This window comes from Stenella coeruleoalba, assembly GCF_951394435.1.
Source record: "Stenella coeruleoalba genome assembly, chromosome: 3".
Classification (NCBI taxonomy): domain Eukaryota; kingdom Metazoa; phylum Chordata; class Mammalia; order Artiodactyla; family Delphinidae; genus Stenella; species Stenella coeruleoalba.
Window position 1 is genome coordinate 63,525,645 of NC_137148.1, and position 25,255 is coordinate 63,550,899.

The 25,255-nt window shown below is 35.9% G+C and overlaps 2 protein-coding genes across 6 annotated transcripts in view; both read left to right on the top strand.

Moving 5' to 3' along the window:
* Positions 1-13,717, top strand: part of ZFYVE16 (zinc finger FYVE-type containing 16) — a 56,860-nt gene extending 43,143 nt beyond the window's left edge. For 3 of the 4 annotated variants that reach the window (XM_079915293.1, XM_079915292.1, XM_079915294.1), the window contains 4 exons: positions 5,208-5,370; positions 6,300-6,405; positions 7,418-7,585; positions 10,773-13,717. In XM_079915293.1, coding sequence (XP_079771419.1) covers positions 5,208-5,370; positions 6,300-6,405; positions 7,418-7,585; positions 10,773-10,934 — 599 coding nt within the window. In that variant the 3' untranslated portion in view covers positions 10,935-13,717. Of the gene's footprint in view, positions 1-5,207; positions 5,371-5,938; positions 6,278-6,299; positions 6,406-7,417; positions 7,586-10,772 lie in introns of those variants that run through there. The other variant, XM_079915295.1, reaches the window with a different exon arrangement.
* A 5,625-nt stretch (positions 13,718-19,342) lies between these two features.
* Positions 19,343-25,255, top strand: part of FAM151B (family with sequence similarity 151 member B) — a 35,233-nt gene continuing 29,320 nt past the window's right edge. For both annotated transcript variants that reach the window (XR_013827600.1, XM_079916790.1), the window contains exon 1: positions 19,343-20,678. Coding sequence is in view for 1 of the 2 variants with exons in the window: in XM_079916790.1 (XP_079772916.1) it covers positions 20,654-20,678 (25 nt within the window). In the remaining variant the exon portion in view is untranslated. The remainder of the gene's footprint in view (positions 20,679-25,255) is intronic.

Genomic DNA, 25,255 nt, shown 5'->3' on the forward strand with positions numbered 1-25,255 from the left:
CTGTTTGTGTTATCTTCAATTTCTTTTATCAGTGTCTTACAGTTTTCCAAGTACAGGTCTTTTACTTTCTTAGGTAGGTTTATTCCTAGGTATTTTATTCTTTCTGATGCAGTTGTAAATGGGATTATTTCCTTAATTTCTCTTTCTGATAGTTTGTTGTTAGTGCCTAGAAATGCAAGAGATTTTTGTACATTAATTTTGTATCCTGCAACTTTATCAGATTCATTCATGAGCTCTAGTAGTTTTCTGGTGGCATCTTTATTATGTTGAGGTATGTTTCCTCTATGCCCACATTCTGAAGAGTTTTTATCATAGATGGATCTTGAATTTTGTGAAAAGCTTTCTGTGCCTCTATTGAGATGATCATATGGTTTTTATTCTTCAGTTTGTTAATGTTGTGTGTTTCATTGATTGATTTGCAGATACCAAAAAATCCTTGCATCCCTGGGACAAATCCCCCTTAGTCATGGTACCTGATCCTTTTAATGTATTCTTGGATATCTTTTTAAATTAAAAATTTTATCTTTTGTTGCTGGAAAATAGAAATTAATTGATTTCTCTGTTTTTATCTTATAACCAGCTATATTGCTAAGCTTACATTATTTAAAATAATTTATCTATAGACTCTTTTAGAGTTTTTTTATAACTATAAATAATGATAGTTTATTAATAATGATAGTTTTGCTTCTTTCTTTACAGCCATTATGGCTTTTTAATTTATTTTTCTTGTTTATTGGCTAGTACTTTCAGTGGAAGCAGTGATTGTAAATGTTCTTGTCTAGATCCATGTTTTTCAGTAATAACTTTTAAAAGTAAGTGAGGTTTATGATTCCATTTTGTGTGCCATATGTCTTCTGATGATGGAATGTGATATATTCAATTATATTTCTTATATCACATTATATGTGATAAGAAGTAAGGAGAAATATGTTTTATTTTTGTTGGGTTGTTGTGGTAGGTTTTGATTTTGCTCCTTTTTTCAGGGCAGCAGTTTGCCCTGGAACATCAATTCTTTGATAGATCTAAGAGTTGTTCATTTTATGTTTGTTCAGCTTTTTATTTTTTTAAATTTATTTTTAAAAATTTTACTGAATTATAGTTGATTTACAATAATGTATTAGTTTCAGGTGTACAGCAAAGTGATTCAGTTTTTCATATGTATATATATATTTTTTTACAGATTCTTTTCATTATAGGTTATTAAATGATATTGAATATATTTCCCTATGTTATATAGTAAATCCATGTTATTTTATCTATTTTATTTATATTAGTGTGTATCTGTTAATCCCATACTCCTAATTTATCCCTCTCCTCCCTTTCCCTTTCGGTAACCATAAGTTTATTTTCTATGTCTGTGAGTCTGTTTCTGTTTTGTAAATAAATTCATTTGTATTATTTTTTAGATTCTACATATAAGTGATATCACATATTTGTCTCTGTCTGACTTCACTTAGTATGATAATCTCTAGGTCCATCCATGTTGCTGCAAATGGCAATATTGCATTTTTTTATGGCTGAGTAATATTCCATTGTGTGTGTGTATACACACACACACACACACACACCCCACATCTTCTTTACCCATTCATCTGATGGATACTTGGATTGCTTCCATGTCTTGGCTATTATAAACTGCTGCTATGGACATTGGGGTACATATATCTTTTTGAATTAGAGTTTTCATCTTTTCTGATATGCCTAGGAGTGGGATTGCTGGATCATATGGTAGCTCTACTTTTAGTTTTTTAAGGAACCTCCAGACTGTTTTCCATAGCGGCTGTACCAATTTACATGCCTACCAACAGTTTAGGAGGGTTCCCTTTTCTTCATACCCTCTCCAGCATTTATTATTTGTAAACTTTTTGATGATAACCATTCTGACTTGTGTGAGGTGATCTCATTGTAGTTTTGATTTGCATTTCTCTAATAATTAGTGATACTGAGCATCTTTTCATGTGACTGTTGGCCATCTGTATGTCTTCTTTGGAAAAATGTCTATTTAGGTCTTCTGCCCATTTTTTGATTGGGTTGTTTGTTTGAAAGTGAGGTATATGAACTGTTTGGGTATTTCTGAAATTAACCCTTCATTGCATCATTTGCAAATATTTTCACCCATTCTGTAGGTTGTCTTTTCATTTTGTTTATGGCTTCCCTGCTGTGCAAAAGCTTTTGAGTTTGATTAGGTCCCATTTGTTAATTTTTGCTTTTGTTTCTTTTGCCTTGGCAGACTGACCTAAGAAAATATTGCTATGATTTACATCCAAGAATGTTTTGCCTATGTTCTCTCCTAGGAGTTTTATGGTGTCATGTCTTATATTTAGATCTTCAAACCACTTTGAGCTTATCTTTTTATATGGTGTGAGGAAGTGTTCTAATTTCATTGATTTACATGAGATTGTCCAGCTTTCCCAACACCACTTGTTGAAGAGACTGTCTTTTCTCCATTGTACGTTCTTGCCTCTTTGGCAAAGATTAATTGACTGTTGGTTTGTGGGTTTATTTCTGTGTTCTGTCTTTTGTTCCATTGATCCATATGTCTGTTTCTGTGCCAATACCACACTGTTTTGATTATTGTAGCTTTGCAGTATTATCTTAAGTCTGGGAGGCTTATGTCTCCAGCTTTGTTCTTTTGTGAGGATTGCTTTGGCAATTCTGGGTCTTTTGTGGTTCTATATAAATTTTAGGATTATTTGTTCTAGTTCTGTGAAAAATGTGGTGGGTAATTTGATAGGGATCACATTAAATCTGTAGATTGCCTTGGATACTATGACCATTTTAACAATATTAATTCTTCCAATCCAAGAGCATGGGATATCTTTCCATTTCTTTGAATCATCTTCAGTTTCCTTTATCAATGTTTTATGGTTCTCAGCGTGTAAGTCTTTCACCTCCTTGGTCAGGTTTATTCCTAGGTATTTTCCTTATACAATTTTTAAAGGTTTTTTTTTTTTTTTTTTTTTTTACTTTCTGATATTTGTTTGTTTAAAGTAATGCAAAATATTTCCGTAAATATTGTAGCCTGCTACCTTGCTGAATTCGTTTATCAGTTCTCATAGTTTTTGTGTGTAGTCTTTAGAGTTTTCTATATAGAGTATCATGTCATCTGCATATAATGACAATTTTACCTCTTTCCTTCCAATTTCAATACCTTTTCTTATTTTCCTTGTACGATTGCTGTGGCTAGGACTTCCAGTACTATGTTGAATAGAAGTTAGGTTTATTCCTAGGTATTTTATTGTTCAGCTTTTTTCTTGTTGTGAGGATGGAAGTGACAAGTTCCAAGCTCTTTACATGGAGCAGACATCAAGAAGTCATTAGTATTTTTTGTAATACAAGTTGGCTGGCTTTCATTTATCTAATGTTGTCTTGCTTTTCATTTTTCTGAAGCTGTCTTTATTTCATTCTCATTTTTTATGGGTATTTTTGCTAGATATAAAATTCTGCTTTGAAAGTCTATTTTCTTTAAAGATGTCATTTCATTGTCTTTTGGCCCTCATTATTTCTAGTGAAGAGTCAGTAATAGTTTTTATATTTGTTTCCTTGTATTTAATGTGCCCTTTTCCTCAGTCTGTTTTCAAGAGAGCCTCTTTATCTTTGGTTTTCACCAGTTTTACAGTGGTGTGCCTCAATGTGGTTTTCTTTGTATTTATCCTATTTGGCATTTATTGAACTCCTTGGATGTGTGTGTCAATATTTTTCATCAAATTTGGGGAACTTCTTACCATTTTTTTAAATGTCCTGATCTTTCTTCTCCTTCTGGGAGATAGTCTATCTATGTATATGTAATCCATATCTGTATTAGACTGTTTTATACCATCCCAAGGGTCTTTGATGCTCTTTTTATATTTCTTCATTTTTCTCTGGGTTCTTCAGATTTGATCACTTTTGTTGACCTTTCTTTATGTTCTCTGATTCTTCTGCCATCTTCAATCTACTATTAAGCCTATCCATTAAGGTTTCTATTTTAGTTGGATTATACTTTTCAGTTATAGAATTTGGGGGGGGGCATTTCCAGTTTTATTTCTCTGTTCAGATTTTTAAAAATCTGTTTATACATTTAGCCAGTATTTGCTTTTCATTCTTTAAATGTGTTTTCCTTTAGGTCCTTGAGTATATTTTAGAATAGATATTTTAAAGTATTTTTGTGTTTATTCCAGTGTCTTGGCCATCTCATGGTTAGTTTCAGTTTTATAGGGGCTCACATTTTCCTGTCTTTGGTAATTTTTTATTTTGTACTGTCATTATTGATAGGCTTTAGAGACTTTAGATTCTTTTAGCTTTTTTTAAAGGGATTTTTTTGCTGAAGAAGGCTTATTTATGTTTAAGCAGGCATTTTATGTCTGCTTACCCTGAGCTTGTGTAGTCTTTATTTTTTTTAACAGATGGATCTATGGATATCCTAAGGTGTTTACAGTCTGGCAGGACTCATTTTCCAAATCTGTTTTGCCTGTAGATTTTGTAAGAGCTTTGATTTGGCATTGCACAGTTCAGGTTAATGAGGTGCTAATGTGTATTTTGGTTGGTCTAGACTACCAATATCCCCCAACATTGCTTGACTTCTATTATCTCTGTTCTGTTCCCAACCATATAATAGCCATTTTCTGTTATGCCTCATCTAGGGTCACTCTATTAATGTGTTCTCAGTTCTGGTCCAAGGACTCAAAAAGTCCTTGAACACAGTCTCCTGATGCTCCCCTTTTTAGTGTCTTGACCACAGATTTCAGGTTTCCCTAAAGTCTTATCTCTGACTTCTCAGCCCAGTAGAGCAATTGTAGGCTTACTGGTCACCATGCAGAAATTGTCCCCAAGCAGAGAGCCTGTGCAGTTATGGGCTCACCTATTGAGTTTTCCTGTAGGGACCATGGTATTGTACTTCCTGTTGTCCAGAACCTGAAAACAATTGCCTCATACATTTTGTCTAGTTTTATGGTTGGTTACCATAATGAAAGGGCAGTTTGGCATCATTATTTCATCATAGCCAGAAGTGGAAGTTCTCACCTTTATTTGTTTAACCATTAAAAAAAAAAAAGAATCCTTAACATTGTGAAATATTTTTCATATTCCCTAACAGAAAACAACCATCAAGATGATTTAATAGATGGTCTAAAACTTGCATGGAACATATTTTGATAGCAAAATTTATGGCTTAGACATATAAATTTATATTCAGTAAAAGAAATGTGAAACATAACTCTCACTTTTAGATGGCTTAATGGTACAAATAACTCCAGAGACCATGGATGGCTTACGGCTAGCTCTACGAGAACAAAAAGACTTTAAAATTACATGTGGGAAAGTTGATGCTGTAGACATGAGAGAATATGTGGACATCTGCTGGGTAGATTCTGAAGAAAAAGGAAACAAAGGGTAGGAATTTTTTGTTACCAAAATGTAATTGATTTGATGGAGGAGAAAGGATAAAAACATCATGTTAACAAAATTAAATATTTTATAAATAAATATAGAATTATACCATTAATTTCAATGCATATACTCTAATTAATAAATGCAGTCTGGGTTTTTCAAAAATGTACCTAACCAGCATCATGTGTGTTTTCTTAGCCAGGATGCTGTAAACTATTAAAGGGTGGACAGTTTGGGAGGGGGCAAATGATACACATTGTGTAGCAGTGTAGGCTTGATGCCAGGTCTGAGAAAGACAAGATACTTTGTCTGTTATATGGTACATTGAGGCACACACATATTTCCCCCCCCAGACTGCCTTTTATATACCAGATATGTATTTTCATGGAATTATCTTAGGATTATTTTTATCAAATAAGTAATGGATTCCCTTTGGGTGTTTATTCTGTATTATATTGATCCACTGTAAATGCAAACAACTGAATTCAATAATATGTACATTAGAGGCCTTATAGAATATTACTGCTATTCCCTCCTCTCTTTAGTTACCCATTTTCTTTCTTTTTTGGAGACTGGCTAAGAGATCTGGAGCAAAAAAGGAAGAGAAGGGCTAATGCTGAAGGATTCCAAAATAGAGTTTTGCAATTCATGAGACAGCTTTTCTGTTAGGAGACTAAGGTATTTTAAACCTCAGGTCTGAATTGGGCATATGAAAAAGTAGATATAATTTGCTACACAATCAAGAAATCTTGGTAAACGAATATGAGCTAAGTTTTAATTATTTTTTGTATAATTGAGATGTCTTACTGCTGCTTTAAATTTATAGCTTTCATAATTTTTATCCTCATTCCATTTGTTCAAGTCTAATAATTTACTTCATAGAAAGTACTTTGGTATTAAATAAATCTGTTCTATTATATTTTATTCTGCAGTGTTATTAGTTCAGTGGATGGAATATCATTACAAGGATTTCCAAGTGAAAAAATAAAACTGGAAGCAGATTTTGAAACTGATGAGAAGATTGTAAAGTGTACTGAGGTAACTTAGAAAGACGTTTCCTTCCATTTACATGCTGTGTTTGGATATGTTTTTGTTAATTTGGAGATTTCGCAGTACTTAACCTCTGAATGTTTAAGTGCAGCGTATTACACTTTCATTACACCTTGAGACACACATATCTCCACCCCAGACTGCCTTATATACACCAGATTTGCATTTCCATAGGATCATTTCAGGTTATTGTATGGTGGTACTGCCTGTCAGCTCACAGTTAAGTTTTCACGGCATTGCCATCTTTGTTTGTACAATAACATGTTATTTGACCATGGTGTTTTCATTTTTCTCTTATTTTACAAAAAATAAAATATTTTATAGATATCAGTTTATAATCAGCACTCACATATGAAAGTTAGTTTTGCATGTTCCAGTTTTTTAAAAATAAGAGAATATGAAACTGTAGCCTCACAGCCCCTTAGTCTACCTCCATTCTCCCCCTCACTCTACCTCCTGGGTCAGACAATCAATGTTACTGATTTCTTAGGTATTCTTTGTGATTTTACACATGTAGAAGATAGAAACTATAGAGGGTATAGAAATTATAGAACATTATTTCTTTGTTTGATCTTAACTTCATTAAGATGTCCTTATGGGATGGTGATCTTATAGGGTGGGCTCATTAGTACCCTTCTTTAAACCGAGTTAACAAAGCTTTTGTTGCTACAAGTTAACTTTAGGCAAAAATAGCTAAGTCATTCCCATATTCCCTAATCTTTGGTTTTAAGTTTTTACTTATACTATAGATCAGGCTATATAGTGTGTATATATATATATATATGTATGTGTATATATATATATATATATATATATATATATATATATATATATGTATATATATATGGACACACACTATATAATATTCCTAACTAGTGAATTTCATGGCACTAACATTGGAATTTTATTCATAAAGTTGAATTGAAGGTAGCAATTTTTGCATTTTTAAAGCTACTTCTAATCTTAATCATGACTTGTTTCCTAATTAAATACATTTCAGGTGTTCTACTTTCTAAAGGACCAGGATTTATCTATTTCAGCAACTCGTTATCAGTTTGCAAAAGAAATAGCCATGGCTTGTAGTGCTGCACTGTGCCCTCACCTGAAAACTCTAAAGAGTAATGGGATAAATAAAATTGGCCTCAGAGTTTCCATTGACACTGATATGGTGAGGCATGTTTTTGTGATGTCTTTTTGAAATGAATATATCTTATATTAAAATAATCCAAAGTTTTTCTTTAACCTTTTACCTTGAGATCACTGAAGAGAACTAAAGTTTGTTGAACGTTAATGTTCGGTACACACTTCCTGTACATTATCTCCTTTACTGTCCACAGCAGGGGCCAGCAAACTCTTTTTGGTCAGACAGTAAATAATTTAGGCATTGCGGTCTGTCAGATTTCTTTCACAACTACTTAACTGTGCCATTATAGTGTGAAAGCAGCTGTAGACAGTATGTAAACTAAACAGCTTAGCTGTGTTCCAGTGAAACTTTGTTTACAAAAACAGTTGGTGGGCCACATTGGCCCACAGGCCATAGTTTGCTGACCCCTGCTCCACAACATTCCTGCTTGATAAGTAGGGTTTTTAATTATGCTGACTAAATTCTATATTCATGTGACTTAAAATTACAAAAGTCTAAAAATGTTAAAAAAGGGAAATTTTCAGTTTTTTCCTCCCATGTAGGGAAAAACCTATTTCTTCCCTTCTATGTCTTTCCTGTGTGTCTCTTTCACTACTCACTGAAAACACTTCTGCTCACCAGATGTGTGGAGGCTTTCCCCCACCCCAGCAAGCAATTCTCAGACACAAGCAGGGTGTCTAAGAATTCAACTTAATTCTGACTTGATCTACCTGGAGATAGCATCAGATCCTACAGCTCTTACAAGACTGCCTCCTCCCCCACTTCATATATCAGTCAGTTATCACCTGTGCTTCTGACCAACCAGTTATGGATCAGAGCTTCCAATGACCCCCTCCTCCTTGGGTTCAATTAACTTGCTTGAGCGGCTCACAGAACTCAGGGGAACATTTGCGTATGTCTGTCAGTTCATTAAAGGCTATACAGATGAACAGCCAGATGAAGAGATACATGGGGCAAGGTCTGGTAGAGTCCTGAGCAGGAGTTTCTGTCTCCACGGAGTTGGGTGTGTCACCCTCCCAGTGTGGATGTATTCACCAGCCTGAAAGCTCTCTCAACCCACTTCTACTGAGATTTTATGGAGGTTTCCTCATGTAGGCATGATCAATTATTAACTGAGTTTTTAGCCCCGCTCCCCTCTCTGGAGAATGAGGGGTAGGGCTGGAAATTTAAAACTTCTAATCATGGGCTTGGTCTTTCTGGTGACCAGCCCCTATCTAGGAGCCCATCCAGAGTTGACTCAAAAGAACAAAAGATGCTCCTTCGTCTCTTATCACTCAGGAATTCACAACTTTTTTAGGAGCCCTGTGTCAGGGATGGGATCAAAGATAAATATTAGAATAAGAGATGTTACTGGTATTCTTATCACTTAGGAAATGACAAGGGTTTTAGGAGCTTTATGCCAGGAACTGGGGTCAGAGACCAATATATATTTTCTATTATCTCACAAATATATATATACCGGGACCACCTCATTAAACATGCTAGAGAGCAACATTCACACAGTACTCTATTTAATTGGTGACCTCTGGAGATATTAACTCCAGGCTACAATGTAAATGGTTCCCAGTAGAGTTGCATCAGGTAATAGCCCTGGAAAGATCGCCTTCCTACCCTTGACTCCTAACCCTTCAGTCCACTTCCATACTCCCCCTCATCCTCCCTTCTTGGTCAGGCAGTCAAATGTTATCCATTTCTATGTATTCTTTGTAATTTTTTGCATGTATGAGCAATTAAGTTTGTATGTTCTTTTTGTTCTCTTCTCACTTTTTTTTTAACAGTGCTTCTTTAACTTAATATATCTTAGAGATATTTCATTTAACTACGTATTCTTTTTAAAGTTGCACAGTAGTAGTTGATTATATAAATGTACCATAATTTATTTAGTGCTTATGCATGTTTGGTATGTCCTGGTTGATATTTAAGGTATCCACAATATTTTGCTTTTGCATAAGTGGGAGTATATAAGAAATATTCCTAGGAGTAGAATTGCCGGGTCCAAGTATGTACTCAATAGATATTACCATATTGTCTCAAATAGAGGTTATGACAATTTATATTTCTACCACAATTTATGAGAGTGTTCTTTCTCTCACATCCTTATCAAAGCAGTATATAATCAAACTTTTGAACTTTGCCAATTTGATAGGTGAAAAGTGGTACTCCACTAGTATTTTTTTTAAAATATTTATTTATTTGGTTGTGCCAGGTCTTAGTTGCAGCCCATGAGCTCCTTAATTGCGGCAGGCACGCTCCTTAGTTGTGGCACGTGGGCGCCTTAGTTGTGGCATGTGAACTCAGTTGCGGCATGTGGGATCTAGTTCCCTGACCAGGGATCAAACCTGGGCCCCCTGCCTTGGGAGCATGGAGTGTTAACCACTGCACCACCAGGGAAGTTCCAATCCAGTAGTATTTTAATGTGCCTTTTTAACTGTTTCTCACATCCAATATAATAGATTTCAGTCCAGGTTGTTCATTAGAATGGTCAATCTTTATTTTTTTTTTTTTTGGCGGCGCCACGCTGCATGTGGGATCTTAGTTCCCCGACCAGGGATCAAACTCACGCCCCCTGCAATGGAAGCGCGGAGTCTTAACCTCTGGACCACCGGGGAAGTCCCAGAATGGTTAATCTTAACATGAACAATTTCATATGTTGAAGGTTTGCTCTTCTTCAGGCAGGATGTGTTACAGTTCTTATTGGAAAAAAGAACTTACATTTTTATCTCACTATTAAAATTTCCTTTTTCAAGGAAGCACCTGATAATTACTTGAGTAAGCATTGTTAATTATTTTAGTCATATGTATTAAAATGTAATTTTCACCAGCAAAATTAAATTCAAATATTATTTTATGATAAATTCAAAATATTTTTAAGTAGATCTTTTTTTAAATACCATGGGGTCTTTATTTAAATCATGTTGACAATTATTCAAACCCTTGGTCTGCCAATGTGTTTACATGTTCATTGAGAAGAAACCTGAAGTATGAAGTAGTGGCAATTTTATTTTCATAGTATCTGTGGAAGGGACAATTATAATTTATGTAGTAGAAGAATAAAGGAAAATGTAAAACATTATTTTATGAACAAAATATCAAGTATTTTCTTAACATGCTTAAATTGAATGATATTCTTAAATAGTTTTATATTCATCTGCTGAACAAAACAAGATTGCTCACTTTCTAGGGTTGACTCATCAAGATTTTTTTTTTCCAGGTTGAATTTCAGGCAGGATCCGAAGGCCAACTTCTTCCTCAGCATTATCTAAATGATCTTGATAGTGCTCTAATCCCTGTGATCCACGGTGGGACCTCCAACTCTACTAGTTTACCATTAGAAATAGAATTAGTATTTTTTATTATTGAAAATCTTTTTTAGTGAAAGGACGTGAGTTGTATTATATATTGCAAACTGATTTGTTAAAACTAACTCCAGCACTAAAGTTGAAATGCCACAGACACTAAAAGTAAATATGTTTGATGTTTGAAACATGTAAGCTTTGCTTTTTAGGCAGGAATGATCTTTTAAAAATCATTAGCACAATATTTAAATCTCCAAAAATTTAAGAGATCCACAGTTTTTGAAGCTTTACACTTTACAAGTACTGAAAAAGACAAGGATTTCTTCTGTCTTTAAAAAATTTGTAGCATTTAACTGTGTTATTTAAATGCTAAGCCAAAGTACCTGCACTTAGGTATACCTCTTTATGCCAAGAATGATTTTAATGAAGGCTCTTTTCAGATGTAAGCTTGTGAAGGAACTACCTTTTTTGTTTATATGCCAGTTAAATTACTGGTTTCTAAAGTCTGTTAAAAATGTATTTCAATGGCACAGACCAGTTTCCAGATCTTAGACTTAATATGGTAATTCTTTGAATAAGGCAGATAACTTATTTGTATAATTGGAGTGGAGACCTACCTCCATGATTAGATAAACTGATTGTTTGCATTAAAATCAGAATTTTGCCTTCTTTCTTTTCAAATTATTATTTTATATATACATATATGGTTTTCTCTTTATTAAATGGGTATTCTTAAAGTAACTGTGGGTGCTTCAGGATTTTGTGCTTCTATAATTAAGTATATTGTTTTTATAGCAAGAACATGTGATTTGGTATGTGTTTTATAAATCTTTAATAATTTATAAATAGGTAATATTTTTGTATTGCAGTGCATTATTTTTCCTCCTTTCCTTCCAAAGTATACCACTGTATATACCACTTCTAAGAGTGATTGACGACAGGCCAGATGACCCTTGAAGTAGTCATTATGTAGCAATAAATGAAGCCTGAAACAGGTGTTTTTTTAACTTCTCCTTTAAACCTTGAAAGTTTCTTGGCAAGTCTACATATTTTCATTGACACCAATGTATTAAGTATAAATTTTAATGAACTACTTACTTTTGCATATTTTAAATTCTTTATATGGTAGTTATTTTTTATAACAGGATATTAACATAAGTTAAATTCTATGTATTTGAAACTGTTACAGAACTTTCTTCTTTACTTCAAATAGAAAAAAATTTTTAAAGTACGTTGTGTTAAAAAAGTAATGGTCATATTTTAGTTAATCCTGTCATTTAAGTTATTTAAAATAATAATCATTATTTTAATGCTTTTTTTATTCTAATGTGGAATATATATGTTTTTGTATCAAAAACACTCCTGTGTCTCAAGAAAAAGAAACTACATTAAATAGCCCTGTTTTAAGAAAGTATTTATGAAGCATCTCAACCTGAAGATGAAGTCAGGGTTATAACTCAGGTTCTTAGGTCTCAGTCTAGGAAAAAACTGAGAATTTGAATCAGTTTGGTCATATGATTCCTACTGAATCACATCTGTCATACTAGCCAAAGACACAGCATGGAGGAAAATATCAGTCTTTTGGAAGTAACTACTTCATAAACAATGTAAAATGTTGCAGACATTAAATAAAATTAAGCAACATGATGTAATAACTTGTGAAATTTGTTGACATCATAAGCAATTGCATATCTAACTCAATTTGTTTTCTTTATATTTTTGTTTATTTTGCAGTATAAGTTAAGGGCACAATCTATGAATACTGAAGTTACTTTAAAATAACCAGAAGGTAGAGGACTTTTCCCATGATGGGATAGCTTTGGATTTGTTTCCCTAAAGTCTCTAAATTTAATGAAAATTGGAGTTACTGTGCCTTTGGAGGCACATTCTAAAGTATTCTTTGTAGATGTACAATATGTTTCTGAATGCATTTGGTCATGTTCTTCCCATTGATAATTTAAAATTTTAATTTTTTTAAAGGTGAAGAAATAGAATGGTTCTTTGTACTCAGTCTGCAATGATCTATTTTTGGTCTATGCCTTTTAAGAATACTGTCTTTCCAGAATTTTGAAATATTAAGTAAAATTTAGCCCATTTGCTTTTGCAGCAATCCAGCAGATTAGTATATGCATATATGCTTGCTATATGCAGAGCACTTTAGTAGGCTTCATTGATTGAAAGATGAATAAAATAGTTCTTTCCCTCTTGGAGATGAATGTGTGAAGCAGATAATTAACAAAGTAAAAGTAATTGCTAAAATAGAGATATGACTTCTAAGTAGCTGGTTGGAAAACAATTCAGGAGGATAGCCATACTAATAATGAGAAGGTGTGGGCGTTAAACTTGTCTAGGCAAGAGCTGAAAATCTGAAGAGTCAGTAATATGTCAAAACATTCAACTTTCCCTTTTAAGGCAATTTACTTTAAAGAGTCTTCTGTGTTGTGTGAATATCTTACCTTATTTAATCATAAAAGTCATAATCATAAAAATCATAATTTAATCATAAAAGTAGTAGCCTGACTATGGTGTCTCAATTGCCTAAGTTTATAACAGCCTAGATTTAAATATTGTTTTATAAGTAAAGAATACAACTCTTCTTTTTTTAATAGTAATATAACTTTGATAACTTGACTCAAATTTTAAAGAGAAAATATCTTGAAATAAACCAGAAACCTCTAAACAGTCCTAGGTTTTAATTTTTTTCTTTGTGATTAAAGAAAAATGCTTCATATGTGTAATATATAAACATTCAAAAATCAGAAAGAAATGTTAAAAACTTAATATGTCTTACTGCCCACCTTGTATGCATCTACCTTGTTCTTCTCACTCTCCAATCTCAATAAGAAGTGATTTTTATTATTGTGTATCTTTCCAAGGTTTAGGTGCAGTAGCAGCAAATATATTTTTATTATCTCCCCTCATTTTTTATACAAAATATAGTGTGCTGTTTACACTGAAGAACACAGTGTCATCTCCTCAATTACTTTGATTTATGTGGCTTCTATTTAGAATCTTAAAGTTTTCACTGCTTCTCCAACCACTGTGTAATTGATAAAAGCAATCTTAATGGCAGAAAAGCAAGAAGAAAATCCATTACTGGAATTATGACCATATGTTTCCATAGGAGGATTGTTTTTCTCATAACAATTTTTTATGAAAATACTTGGAATGTTATTTTTTATTTGAGCTATATTTAAAACCTTTATTTCTTTTCCTACCCAACACTAAGCCTCACCATCTAAATTTATCTTTTACCACTTGACATTGGTGTTCTTTTTGTTTTGTTTTACATCAGATTTTTAGTAGTTTTAAATCTTCTCTTTATATTCTGTGTTTTAGATTTAGCTTGGAATGATACACAATTTAATATTTAACACCTTTTGGGAAACATTTTCTGAATTTGCATTGATAAAAATTACAGCTATATTTTCATGCTTTTTACAAATGAAGAAATAGTTCTAATTCAAGAGCTTTATTATGAACCTCCGAATATAGTAAAGTTTTTTTTTTCTTTCTTTTTTTGTTCTTTTGGTAAAATAAGGTGCTCGTCAGCTTCCAAGATAGCCCACAGTGATCCCTGCCTCTTGGTTATTCACACCCTTGTGTAGTCACCTCCCACACTGTACCACTGTTGGTCTTTGTGACCAACAGAATATGGAAGAAGGGATGGGATGTCATTTCCAATATTATGTTATAAAAGGTTCTATGGTTGCCATCTTTGGTGTATTTCTCCCCACTCACTCTCTTCATTTCATCCCTGTCTCCCCACCTCTCCCTCCCTGTCTGCCTGTCTCCTTCTCTTTCTCCTTCTCTTTCTATTGAGTCACTCATTCTTGGGGAAGCCAGCTGCCAGGCAAGTGGAAGGGGATCCTCCAACCCAGTCAAGCCTTCAGACTGCAGCCCCAGCCACAGTTTGACTGTAGCCTCATGAGAATCACCCAACTAAGCCTTTCTCAGATTTCTGAATCTCAGATATAAATGTCTGTTGTTTTAAGCTGCTAAATTTTCTGGTGGTTTATTACATGAAGCAACTAATATTAGCTAACTAAAACAAGATACCTATATCTTAGAGCAGCTATAAGTACAAATTTCTAAAAAAATAATAAAAAGATTAATTGCTCTGAAAAAATTAAGCATAGTTCTTATCAACATTTATGGATTCCATTCCACAAGTAGTATGTGTTAAGTACAGAGAATACCAAGAGAAAGAGTAGGGTTTGGCCATGTAGGGACAAAGATGCAATTGCGGGAAACTTCCTGTTTCTGGAAATTGCATGTTAGGATATTTAGAGCTATGCCATTGATAAAAACAACCAAAGCTGATTAAAATACAAAAAGGCATCTTAAAACATCAAAGAGATTTTTAAGACAGTATGGAACACCCAGTCCAAAAGTAAAGAGAAAAAGAGAAGTGAGCATGGGGCCCTAATATGACAGCCTAATGGGGTAAGGGGGACAGATATCAAAGTTCAAGGCCCACACAAGATGGTGAATCTAACAGGAATTGTGAATCTAACAGAAGAACTTCCCCACAGTAGGCTGAGACTCCCTCAAAGGGTTTCGGCCTTTAGATGAGGATGAATCAGAAATATAAATTATGTAAAATTGTAGCCAAGTTTAGAATTGCCTACATCACCCAAAGACTCTTAAGCATTTGACTTGCTTTAAGGTGGTCCCCCCCCAACACACAAACCAAAACAAACCAAAAAAACAGGCACATAAGGAAACTAGATTCCAGAGGCAAGAATTAGTAGAAACAGTTAAATTCATATAGTCTTAGGTATTACATTTATGCTTTCTGTGTTTAAAGAAATAAAGTCAAGTGTCAAATACCTGTAGAGAATTGGAAACTAAAAAGTGATGGAACTAATTTGGGAAGTAACTAAATACAAATGTTGCAAGAATATATAAAAACTGAACTTTAAAACTCAGTAAATAGGTTTAAAGGCAGAACAGAATATAACCAATTGGAAGGATTTATAAACTAGAATATAGATCAGGAGAAATTATCCAGAATGCAGCATGGAGAAATAAAAAGATGGAAAGATGGAAAAATCAGGAAACATATAGAGGATACAGTGAGAATTCCCAACATCTGCTTAATTAGCTGCAGAAGGAGAGGGGAGGGTAGAACAGAACAAATACTTTTAGATATAATGTAGGCTTTTAAAAATTGATGAAATACATGACTACAGATTCAAGAAGTTAAAGAAATTCCAAACAGAATAAATAAAAAGGGATCTACACATAGGCACTTTAAAATAGGAACTGCCAGCTGGCACAGAGTCCAAGGAACAGTCTGCTCTCTCTAGTCAGAGGACAGAGAAGGGGGTTGGGGGACTATGAGACAGAATCCTTTTGAATTTACTTAACTTATTCCAGGAGAGCTGCAGAAAAACAGCAGCACCCCTCCCTCCCTACCATATGTAAACCCTATGGGGCAATGTGGACTTTCCCTGCCCTACCTAATCTAGAGACAGCAAAAAGGCAGCACCCCCCTCTCTACCCACTGTGCAATGGTGGCAGTCAGTGCAGGGCAGAACACTAGCAATGTTGTGGGGAAGCTAAAGCTCTGCCTTCTAGCCAGAACACCAAGAAGGGGTGATCTTAGAACCAGAGAGTGTGGGGAAGATCATTGATAGGAGGGAATTGAAGAAAGGAAACCTCTAAATTTGTATATAAAATCCTGAGATCACCTCCACACTGTGCATGTGTGAAATTGACCAGAAGCAGCCAAAGGTTTTGAAAACTGATCTACAGTGTAGCTCACTATCCAGGTTTCAGACTAGCCACTGGGCGGTGCACAATTTGGGCAGATTAGAATGGTAGTGCAAAGTCACTGAGAACTGAATTTTTGGAACAATAGCCCACAGAAAGCAGGCCAGGATGTGTGGTGTGAACTAACTGGATTGACTGCCAGCTAAAACAAGACAAAACAAAAACACTCTTCTGAAGATTTAAACAGGACTGAGAATTTCATAATATTCAAAATATCCAGGAAATAATCAAAAATTATTCAAGATGCAAAACACTAGGGAAATCTTAAGTAACTCTCAAGGGAAAAGACAATGAACAAAAACCAATTCTGAGGTAACCCAAATGTTGGAATTATCAGAAGAAGACAAAAAGAATTAATTTAATCAGGTTCTACAAAGCAAAGCTAAACATTATTGAAATGAATGGAAAGATAGAAGTCTTCACCAAAGAAATCAAAGCTATAAAAAGAACCAAATGGAAATTTTAGAACTGAAGAATACAGTAAAAAAAATTACTGGAGATGATGGATGGAAGAGTCAGTAAATTTGAAGATACATGAGTAGAAACTATCCAGTCTGAATAACAATGAGAAAAAAAAGTGGAAAAAAATGAAGAGCTTTGAGGACATATAGGACAATATCAAAAAGTCTAATATTTGTGTCATAGAAGCTAGCTGAAAACTTCCAAAATCCCATGAGTCTGGGTTTTCATGATTCACTCAACCCTGTAAGTAAACACAGCTAATTGGATGAGTGGCAATAATGCCTGACAGATTTGTTAACTTAAAAAAGAAAATATTTAAGCAGCTAAAGGAACCAAGATATAAAGTAATTAAATTCTCAATTCTCAAAAACCCTTTAACTTCAAGCCTGAGGGCCATTTAAAATTCATTGAATTAAATTAGTTTTTTGTTTGCTTTTTTTGTTCTTTTTGTTTTTTTGTTTTGCGGTACGCGGGCCTCTCACTGCTGTGGCTTCTCCCGTTGCGGGGCACAGGCTCCGGACACGCAGGCCCAGCGGCCACGGCTCACGGGCCCAGCCGCTCCGCGGCATGTGGGATCTTCCCGTACCGGGGCACGAACCCGTATCCCCTGCATCGGCAGGCGGACTCTCAACCACAGCGCCACCAGGGAAGGCCTTTTGTTTGTTTTTAATCACAATTTAGGGAGTTAGTAGGATCCCGTTTTAGCATTAAATTATGTGGAAGTAGGAATCCAGTGCAGAGACTCCCAATTTGGCAGAAGACATTTAAACATCTTTTGTCTGCTGAACTGCAGAATAAATCCAGGACAGGAATCAAAGTAAGTGGAAGCTATCAATGTAGGCATATTTAAAAAGAAATTTGAGGCAACCAGAGAGTAAAAACTGACTGCTTTATAGTTACGGGAATTTGCAACTGGGCTAGCAGAAAATTTGTCAATAACAAAACAGAAGCCAGAAAACTATAAAATATATGCATTTAATATATATATTTAAGTGCTAAGTGGAAAGTAAATTCTAAGGCTAGCTACACTCTTATTCAAGAGTGAATTGTATGTACTGAATCAAAGGTCACCCACAGATGACCTCATCTTATTCCACTCCTCTAATACACATAATCTCACCACCTCTACCCAGATTGGGTTAATCAGAGCTAATATTATACCATTAATTCCTCTTTAAATATGTCATCAAAAGCAGCTCCAAACTATCAGGTCAATGCCCATTTTTCACATTCTGATCTTCATAAGGCTCTGTACATCTTTCTTCAGTGTACCATATACCCTTAACACATGCAACCCTTCCTTTGTGCAAAAAGATTAAAAGTAATTAGACACATATTTGCTATAAAATTTTCCAAACACTCAAAAGTAGAGAAAATGTTATGATGAAACTCTACATACCCAACCTAAACACTCCTCAGATTCAACAATTACCAAGATTTTCCACTTTTGCTTCATCTATCTCTTGATTTCTTTGCTGGAGTATTTTCAAGCAAATCTTAGACATCATTATCTCATGCCACATATTCCACTATGTAGTTCTAAAAAATGGACAGTGAAGAGTAATTTTAATTGAGCCAGTTACTGTAAAATCTATGAAAATATTGACCTAATACGGTTATCAATAGGCCATAGAAACTTTTGTACTGCAACTGATACGATCTAGAACGTGAAAAGACAGCCTGCAAAATGGAAGAAAATATTTGTAAATCATATATCTGTTAAGGGACTTGTAGTCAGACTTTATAAAGAATTTTTACAATTCAACAAAACCTCCACAAATAACCTACTTTTAAAAATGTGCAAATAATTTGAATAGACACTTCTCCAAAGAAAATATATAAAAAGCCAATAAGCACTTGAAAATATGTTCAACATTATTAGTCACTAGCGATATACAAATAATGACCACAATGAGATGTTGCTTCATATCCATTTGGATGGCTATAATTAAACAAATAAACAGATAATAACAAGTATTGGTGAGGATGTGGAGAAATTGGAACCCTCATACATTGCTGGTGGGAATGTAAAATGTTGTATGTAGCTGCTTTGCAAAACTGTTTGACACTTCCTCAAAAAGTTAAACATAGAGTTACCATATGAACCAGCAATTCCACTCTTACGTATATACCCAAGAGAAATACATCTGCATAATTCCACACAGAATTTGTACAAGAATGTTTATAGCAGCCAAAATTCATTAGTTGCCAAAAATGGAAACAATGCAACAGTCCATCCATTGATGAATAGACAAATAAATGTGGTATATGCAAATAATGGAAATTTGGCCACAAAAAAATTTAATAAAGTACTGATACATGCTACAACATGAACCTCGCAAACATTATGCTAAGTGAAAGAAGCCAGTCACAAAACACTGTATACTGTATGATCCCATTTAAATGAAATGTGCAGAATGGGCAAATCCATAGAGACAGAAAGTGGATTAGTGGTTCCTTAAGGTTGGGGAGAAAGGGGAGTGACTGCTTTGGATGATGAAAATGTTCTAAAATTGATGGTGTGCTGGTTGCACAATTCTGTGACTACACTGAATTGTACCCTTTAAATGTATAACATTTTGTATCATTAGGAAATGCAGATCAAATTCAAGCCAATCAATTGTATATCTCAAGAAAGATTTTTTTTTAAGGTCAATGAAGTTATTAAAATTTAGTGCTTTCTGAAACTCAAGAAATCATTTCGATTGAGCTTGAGAAAATCCAGAGAATACGGAAGCCTTATTGAAGACATATTGAAATAATTACAACTCGTCTGGAAAGACGTATATTAAAATATGAAGAGCTGGGCGAGAAGGGCTGCCATTTGTGCTGTGTGTGAGGTGATGTATTGTTATCCTAATTTTACAACTGACGGATTGAGTGGTAGAGTTACAGAACCAGAATATGGCAGTGCTGCACTGCTAATTCACGTCAGTCTGACTCCACTGGCGCTTTTTCCAGTCCCAGCTTGGCTGTGGAAAGGAGTTAAGGAGGGCAAAGAAGGCAGTGGGTGGGAGAATCCAGCTGCTAGGAGTGTTTCTGAGTGAAAACCGGTAGAGAAGTCAAGAGGGGAACAGAAAACTTCCAACTTATCACTTCAGTCTCCTTATGCAGAAACGCTCATTTTTATGGAGATAGGATTTCATGTCATTTTTTAGGATGCTACTAAAATTAAAAAGAGAAAATATATCCAATTTGGAAATTCGTACCCCACAGCAGCAACTTGGCGTCTCAACCCAGCTTCTGTTTTCCCTGACGCCGCGTTCTTCATTACTACCCATTTCCTGACTACCTTTCAAAGGAGCGACGCGCGCGACACTAAGACGCGAAAACCACCCGGGAAGACGGCGCGCTGGCGAAACTCGAGCCGCCGCCTCTGCGCGTGCGCACCGCTCCTCGGCCCCTTCCGCCTCCGCCTCGGAAGCTCCTCCTAGGCGGCCGTCGGAGGCCACGGCAAGGTCTATTCTCTGTAGAGTCGGGTTTTCTCGCCATCTGTTACGGGTCTTCGGCGGCACCCACCGCTCAGCGCCTGCGCAGACTGAGGACCACGGTCACCATGACAGCGACCGCCGGGGCCCCTGGTAAGCGGTGCTCCCCAGGCTTCGGGTCTGGGACTGTGCTCCACACAGTGGGCTTGCAGTGGACGTTTTCTCCGGCCCGCTGCCGGTAGTTGGGGGCCCTTTGAGAGACTCCTCTGGCGGCACTCCTTCCTTGTCTGGATCTCGTGATCCGCGTTCTCTATGTTCTCCCAGAATCAAGCGGCCTAGAGCCTTGGTTCCCGGCGTGGGCGGTAAAGAAAAGCTTTTGGTGTGGCAAAGAATGGCAAGAATATTCTGACATTTTGTAAAGGAGTTTTTTTGTTTGTTTGTTTGTTTTAAGAGCAGTTTTAGGTTCCTGGGAATATTGAGCGGAAGACACGGTGATTCTCCATATACCCATACCTGACATACGCATAACTTCCCCATATCAGCCTTCCCCACCAGAGTGGTACTTTTGTTACAATTGTGAGCCTACACTGATGCATCGTAATTACCCAAAGTCCATACTTTACATTAGGGTTCACTCTTGGTGGTGTACGGTCTGTGGGTTTAGACAAATGTATAATGAATGACACGTTCCATGGTAGGGTATCATACAAAACAGTTTCACCATCCTAAAAATCCTTTGTGCTCCACCGACTTATCCTTCTCCCCCCAACCCCTGACAAACCACTGATCTTTTTACTGTCTCCATAGTTTTGTCTTTTGCAGAATGTCATGTTGTTGGAATTAAACAGTATGTAGCCTTTTCATATTGGCTCTTTTTCACTTAGTAATATGCGTTTAAGCTTTCCTCGTGTCTTTTCGTGGCTTGAGAGCTCATTCCGTTTTAGAGAGCAATAATATTCTGTTGTCTTGGTGTACCACGGTTTATCCATTTACCTACTGAAGGATATCTTGGTTGCTTACAAGTTTCAACAATTATAAATAAAGCTGCTATAAACATAAGTGTGCAGGTTTTTGTATGGACATAAGTTTTCAACTCCTTTGAGTAAATATCAAGGTGTATGATTGGCGGATTGTATGGTAGGAGTATGTTTAATTTTGTAAGGAACTGCCAAGCTCTCTTTTAAAGTGGCTGTACCATTAGGCTTCCCTGGTGGCGCAGTGGTTGAAAGTCCGCCCGCCAATGCAGGGGACACGGCTTCGTGCCCCGGTCCGGGAGGAGCCCACGTGCCGCGGAGCGGCTGGGCCCGTGAGCCAAGGCCGCTGAGCCTGTGCGTCCGGAGCCTGTGCTCCGCAACGGGAGAGGCCACAACAGTGAGAGGCCTGCGTACCGCAAAAAAAAAAAAAAAAGTGGCTGTAGCATTTTGCATTCCCACCCACAATGAATGAGAATTCCTGTTAGTCCACATCCTCACCAGCATTTGATATATCAGTGTTCCGGATTTTGGCCATTTTAATAGGTGTGTAGTTATACCCTGTTGTTTTAATGTGTGTTTTTCTGATGACATGGATGTGGAGCACCTTTTCATATACTTGCCATCCGTCTATCTTCTTTGGTAAAGTGTCTGTTAAGGTCTTTCGTCCATTTTTTAATGGGGTTGTTTTCTTATTGTTGAGTTTTAAGAGTTCTTTATATATTTAGGATAATAGTCCTTTATCATATGTGTCTTTTGCAAATATTTTCTCCCAGTCTGTGGCTTGTCTTTTCATTCTCTTGATGTTACCTTTTGCAGAGCAGAAGTTTTTCATTTGAATGAAGCCTAGCTTATCCATTATTTCTTTCATGGATGGTGCCTTTGGTGTGTATCTAAAAGGTCATTGCTGTGACGTGACCGTAGATACAAAAATCTACAAAGGTCATGTAGATTTTCTCCTATATTATCTTCTAGGAGTTTTATCGTTTTGTATTTTACACTTAGGTCTATGATCCATATTGAGTTAATTTTTGTGAAAATATGACGTCTGTGTCTAGATTCCTTTTCTGCATGTGAACGTCCAGTTGTTCCAGCACCATTTGTTGAAAAAGCTGTCTCTGTTCCACAGTATTGCCTTTGTTCCTTCATCAAAGATCAGTTAACTCTATTTATGTGGATCTATTTTGGGACTCTCTGTTCTGTTCCATTGATCTATTTGTCTATTCTTTTCACCAAAACCACACTATCTTAATTACTGTAGCTTTATAGTAAGTTTTGATGTTGGGTAGAGTCATCACTTCATTCTTCTTCAATATTATGTTGACTATTCTGGGTTTTTTGCCCTCCACATACACTTTAGAATCAGTTAGTCGATAACCACAAAATAACTTGGTGGGATTTTGATTGGGATTGCTTGAATCTATAGATCAAGTTGGGAAGAACTAACATCTTGACAATATTGAGTCTTCCTATCCATGAACATGGACTATCTCTCCATTTATTTAGTTCTTTGATTTCATTCATCAGAGTAGTTGTCCTCATGTTGATCTTGTACATATTTTGTTAGGTTTATACCTAAGTATTTTGGTTTTGTGGGTTTAACGTAAATGGTATTGTGTTTTCATTTCAAATTTCACGTTCATTGCTGGTAAATAGGAAAGCAATTGACTCTTGTGTATTAAACTTGAATCCTTCAACCTTGCTATAATCACTTGTTAATTCCAGGAGTTTTTGTGTTGATTCTTTTGGATTATCTGCATAGACAACCATATCTTTGTGAACAAAGCAGTTCATTTCTTCTTCCCAGTATGTACACCTTTTATTTCTTTTTGTTGTCTTAGTGCATTAGCTGGTACTTCCAGTATAATGTTGAAAAGGAGTGGCGAGGAGGGAGGAGTATTACTTTTTGAGATCTTGGTTGAAATGAAAGGAATGTGACATTTACCTGACCCATAATTTCAGCAGATGAAATAAGGAATAGTTTGAGCAGTCCTATTCCTCTTTGGCAATTGGGTGAGGATGAGGATAGGAGATGTAGACAAAGTGATGTGGCCAAGCATTATTCCAGCTTTTTTTTATGCAGCCTTTAGAAACTGGTAATTAGTGTGTCTCTGTTGTTTGACCCCAGAGTTAGAGGTGTTTTTTTCTTTCACTTTTTTAAAATTGAAGTATAGTTGATTACGGTGTTGTGCCAATCTTTGCTGCATGGCAAAGTGACTCATTTATACACATATATACATTCTTTTTTTATATTCTTTTCCATTATGGTTTATCCCAGGAGACTGCATATAGTTCCCTGTGCTATGCAGTAGGACCTTGTTGTTTATCCATTCTAAATGTAATAGTTTGCATCTACCAACCCCAAACTCCCAGTCCATCCCTCTCCCTCCCCGCTTCCCCCTTGGCAACCACAAGTCTGATCTCTATGTCTGAGTCTGTTTCTGTTTTGTAGATAGGATCATTTGTGCCATATTTTAGATTCCATGTATAAATGATGTCATATGGTATTTGTCTTTCTTTTTCTGACTTACTTCATTTAGTGTGGTAATCTCTAGTTGCATTCATGTTGCTGCAAATGGCATTATTTCATTCTTTTTTTAAAAAATAAATTTATTTATTTTTAATTTAATTTTATTTTTGGCTGCTCTGGTTTTTGCTGCTGCACACAGGCTTTCTCTAGTTGCGACCAGCAGGGGCCACTCTTTGTTGCAGTGCACGGGCTTCTCAGTGCAGTGGGTTCTCCTGCTGTGGAGCATGGGCTCCAGGCGCATGGGCTTCAGTAGTTGTGGTACAAAGGCCCAGTAGTTGTGGCTCGCAGGCTCTAGAGCACAGGCTCAGTAGTTGTGGCACATGGGCTTAGCTGCTCCACGGCATGTGGGATCTTCCCGGACCAGGGCTCGAACCCATGTCCTGTGCATTGGCAGGCAGATTCTTAACCACTGCGCCACCAGGGAAGCCCTATTTTGTTCTTTTTTATGGCTGAGTAGTATTCCATTGTATACATGTACCACATCTTTATCCATTCATCTGTCAATGGACATTTAGGTTGTTTCCATGTCTTGGCTATTGTGAATAGTGCTGCTATGAACATCGGTGTGCATGTATCTTTTTGAGTTATAGTTTTGTCTGGGTATATGCCCAGGAGTGGGATTGCTGGATCATGTAGTAATTCTGTTCTTAGTTTTCTGAGGAACCTCCATACTGCTGCACCAACTTATATTCCCACCAACAGTGTAAGAGGGTTCCCTTTTCTCTATACCCTCTCCAGCACTTGTTATCTGTAGACTTTTAATGATGGCCATTCTGACTGGTGTGAGGTGGTACCTCATTGTAGTTTTGATTTGCATTTCTCTAATAATTAGTAGCGTTGAGCATCTTTTCATGTAGGTACTGGCAATCTGTATGTCTTCTTTGGAGAAATGTCTATTAACGTCTTCTGCCCATTTTTTGATTGGGTTGTTCATTGTTTTGTTGTTGAGTTGTATGAGCTTTTTGTATATTTTGGATATTAAGCCCTTGTCAGTCGCATCATTTGCAAATATTTTCTCCCATTCCGTGGGTTGTCTTTTCACTTTTTTGTTATGGTTTCCTTTGCTGTGCAAAACAGTTAGAGGGGTTTTAAGCCAGGCAGTTCTACTCCAGAAGGTTACAGTATCTTTTACATAAACATAAGTAGTCACATCAGACAGTTTTGGTAATACATTCTTTTTTCAGTTTAAATTTTTTCCTGATTGTAAACATAATACGTGCTCATTATAG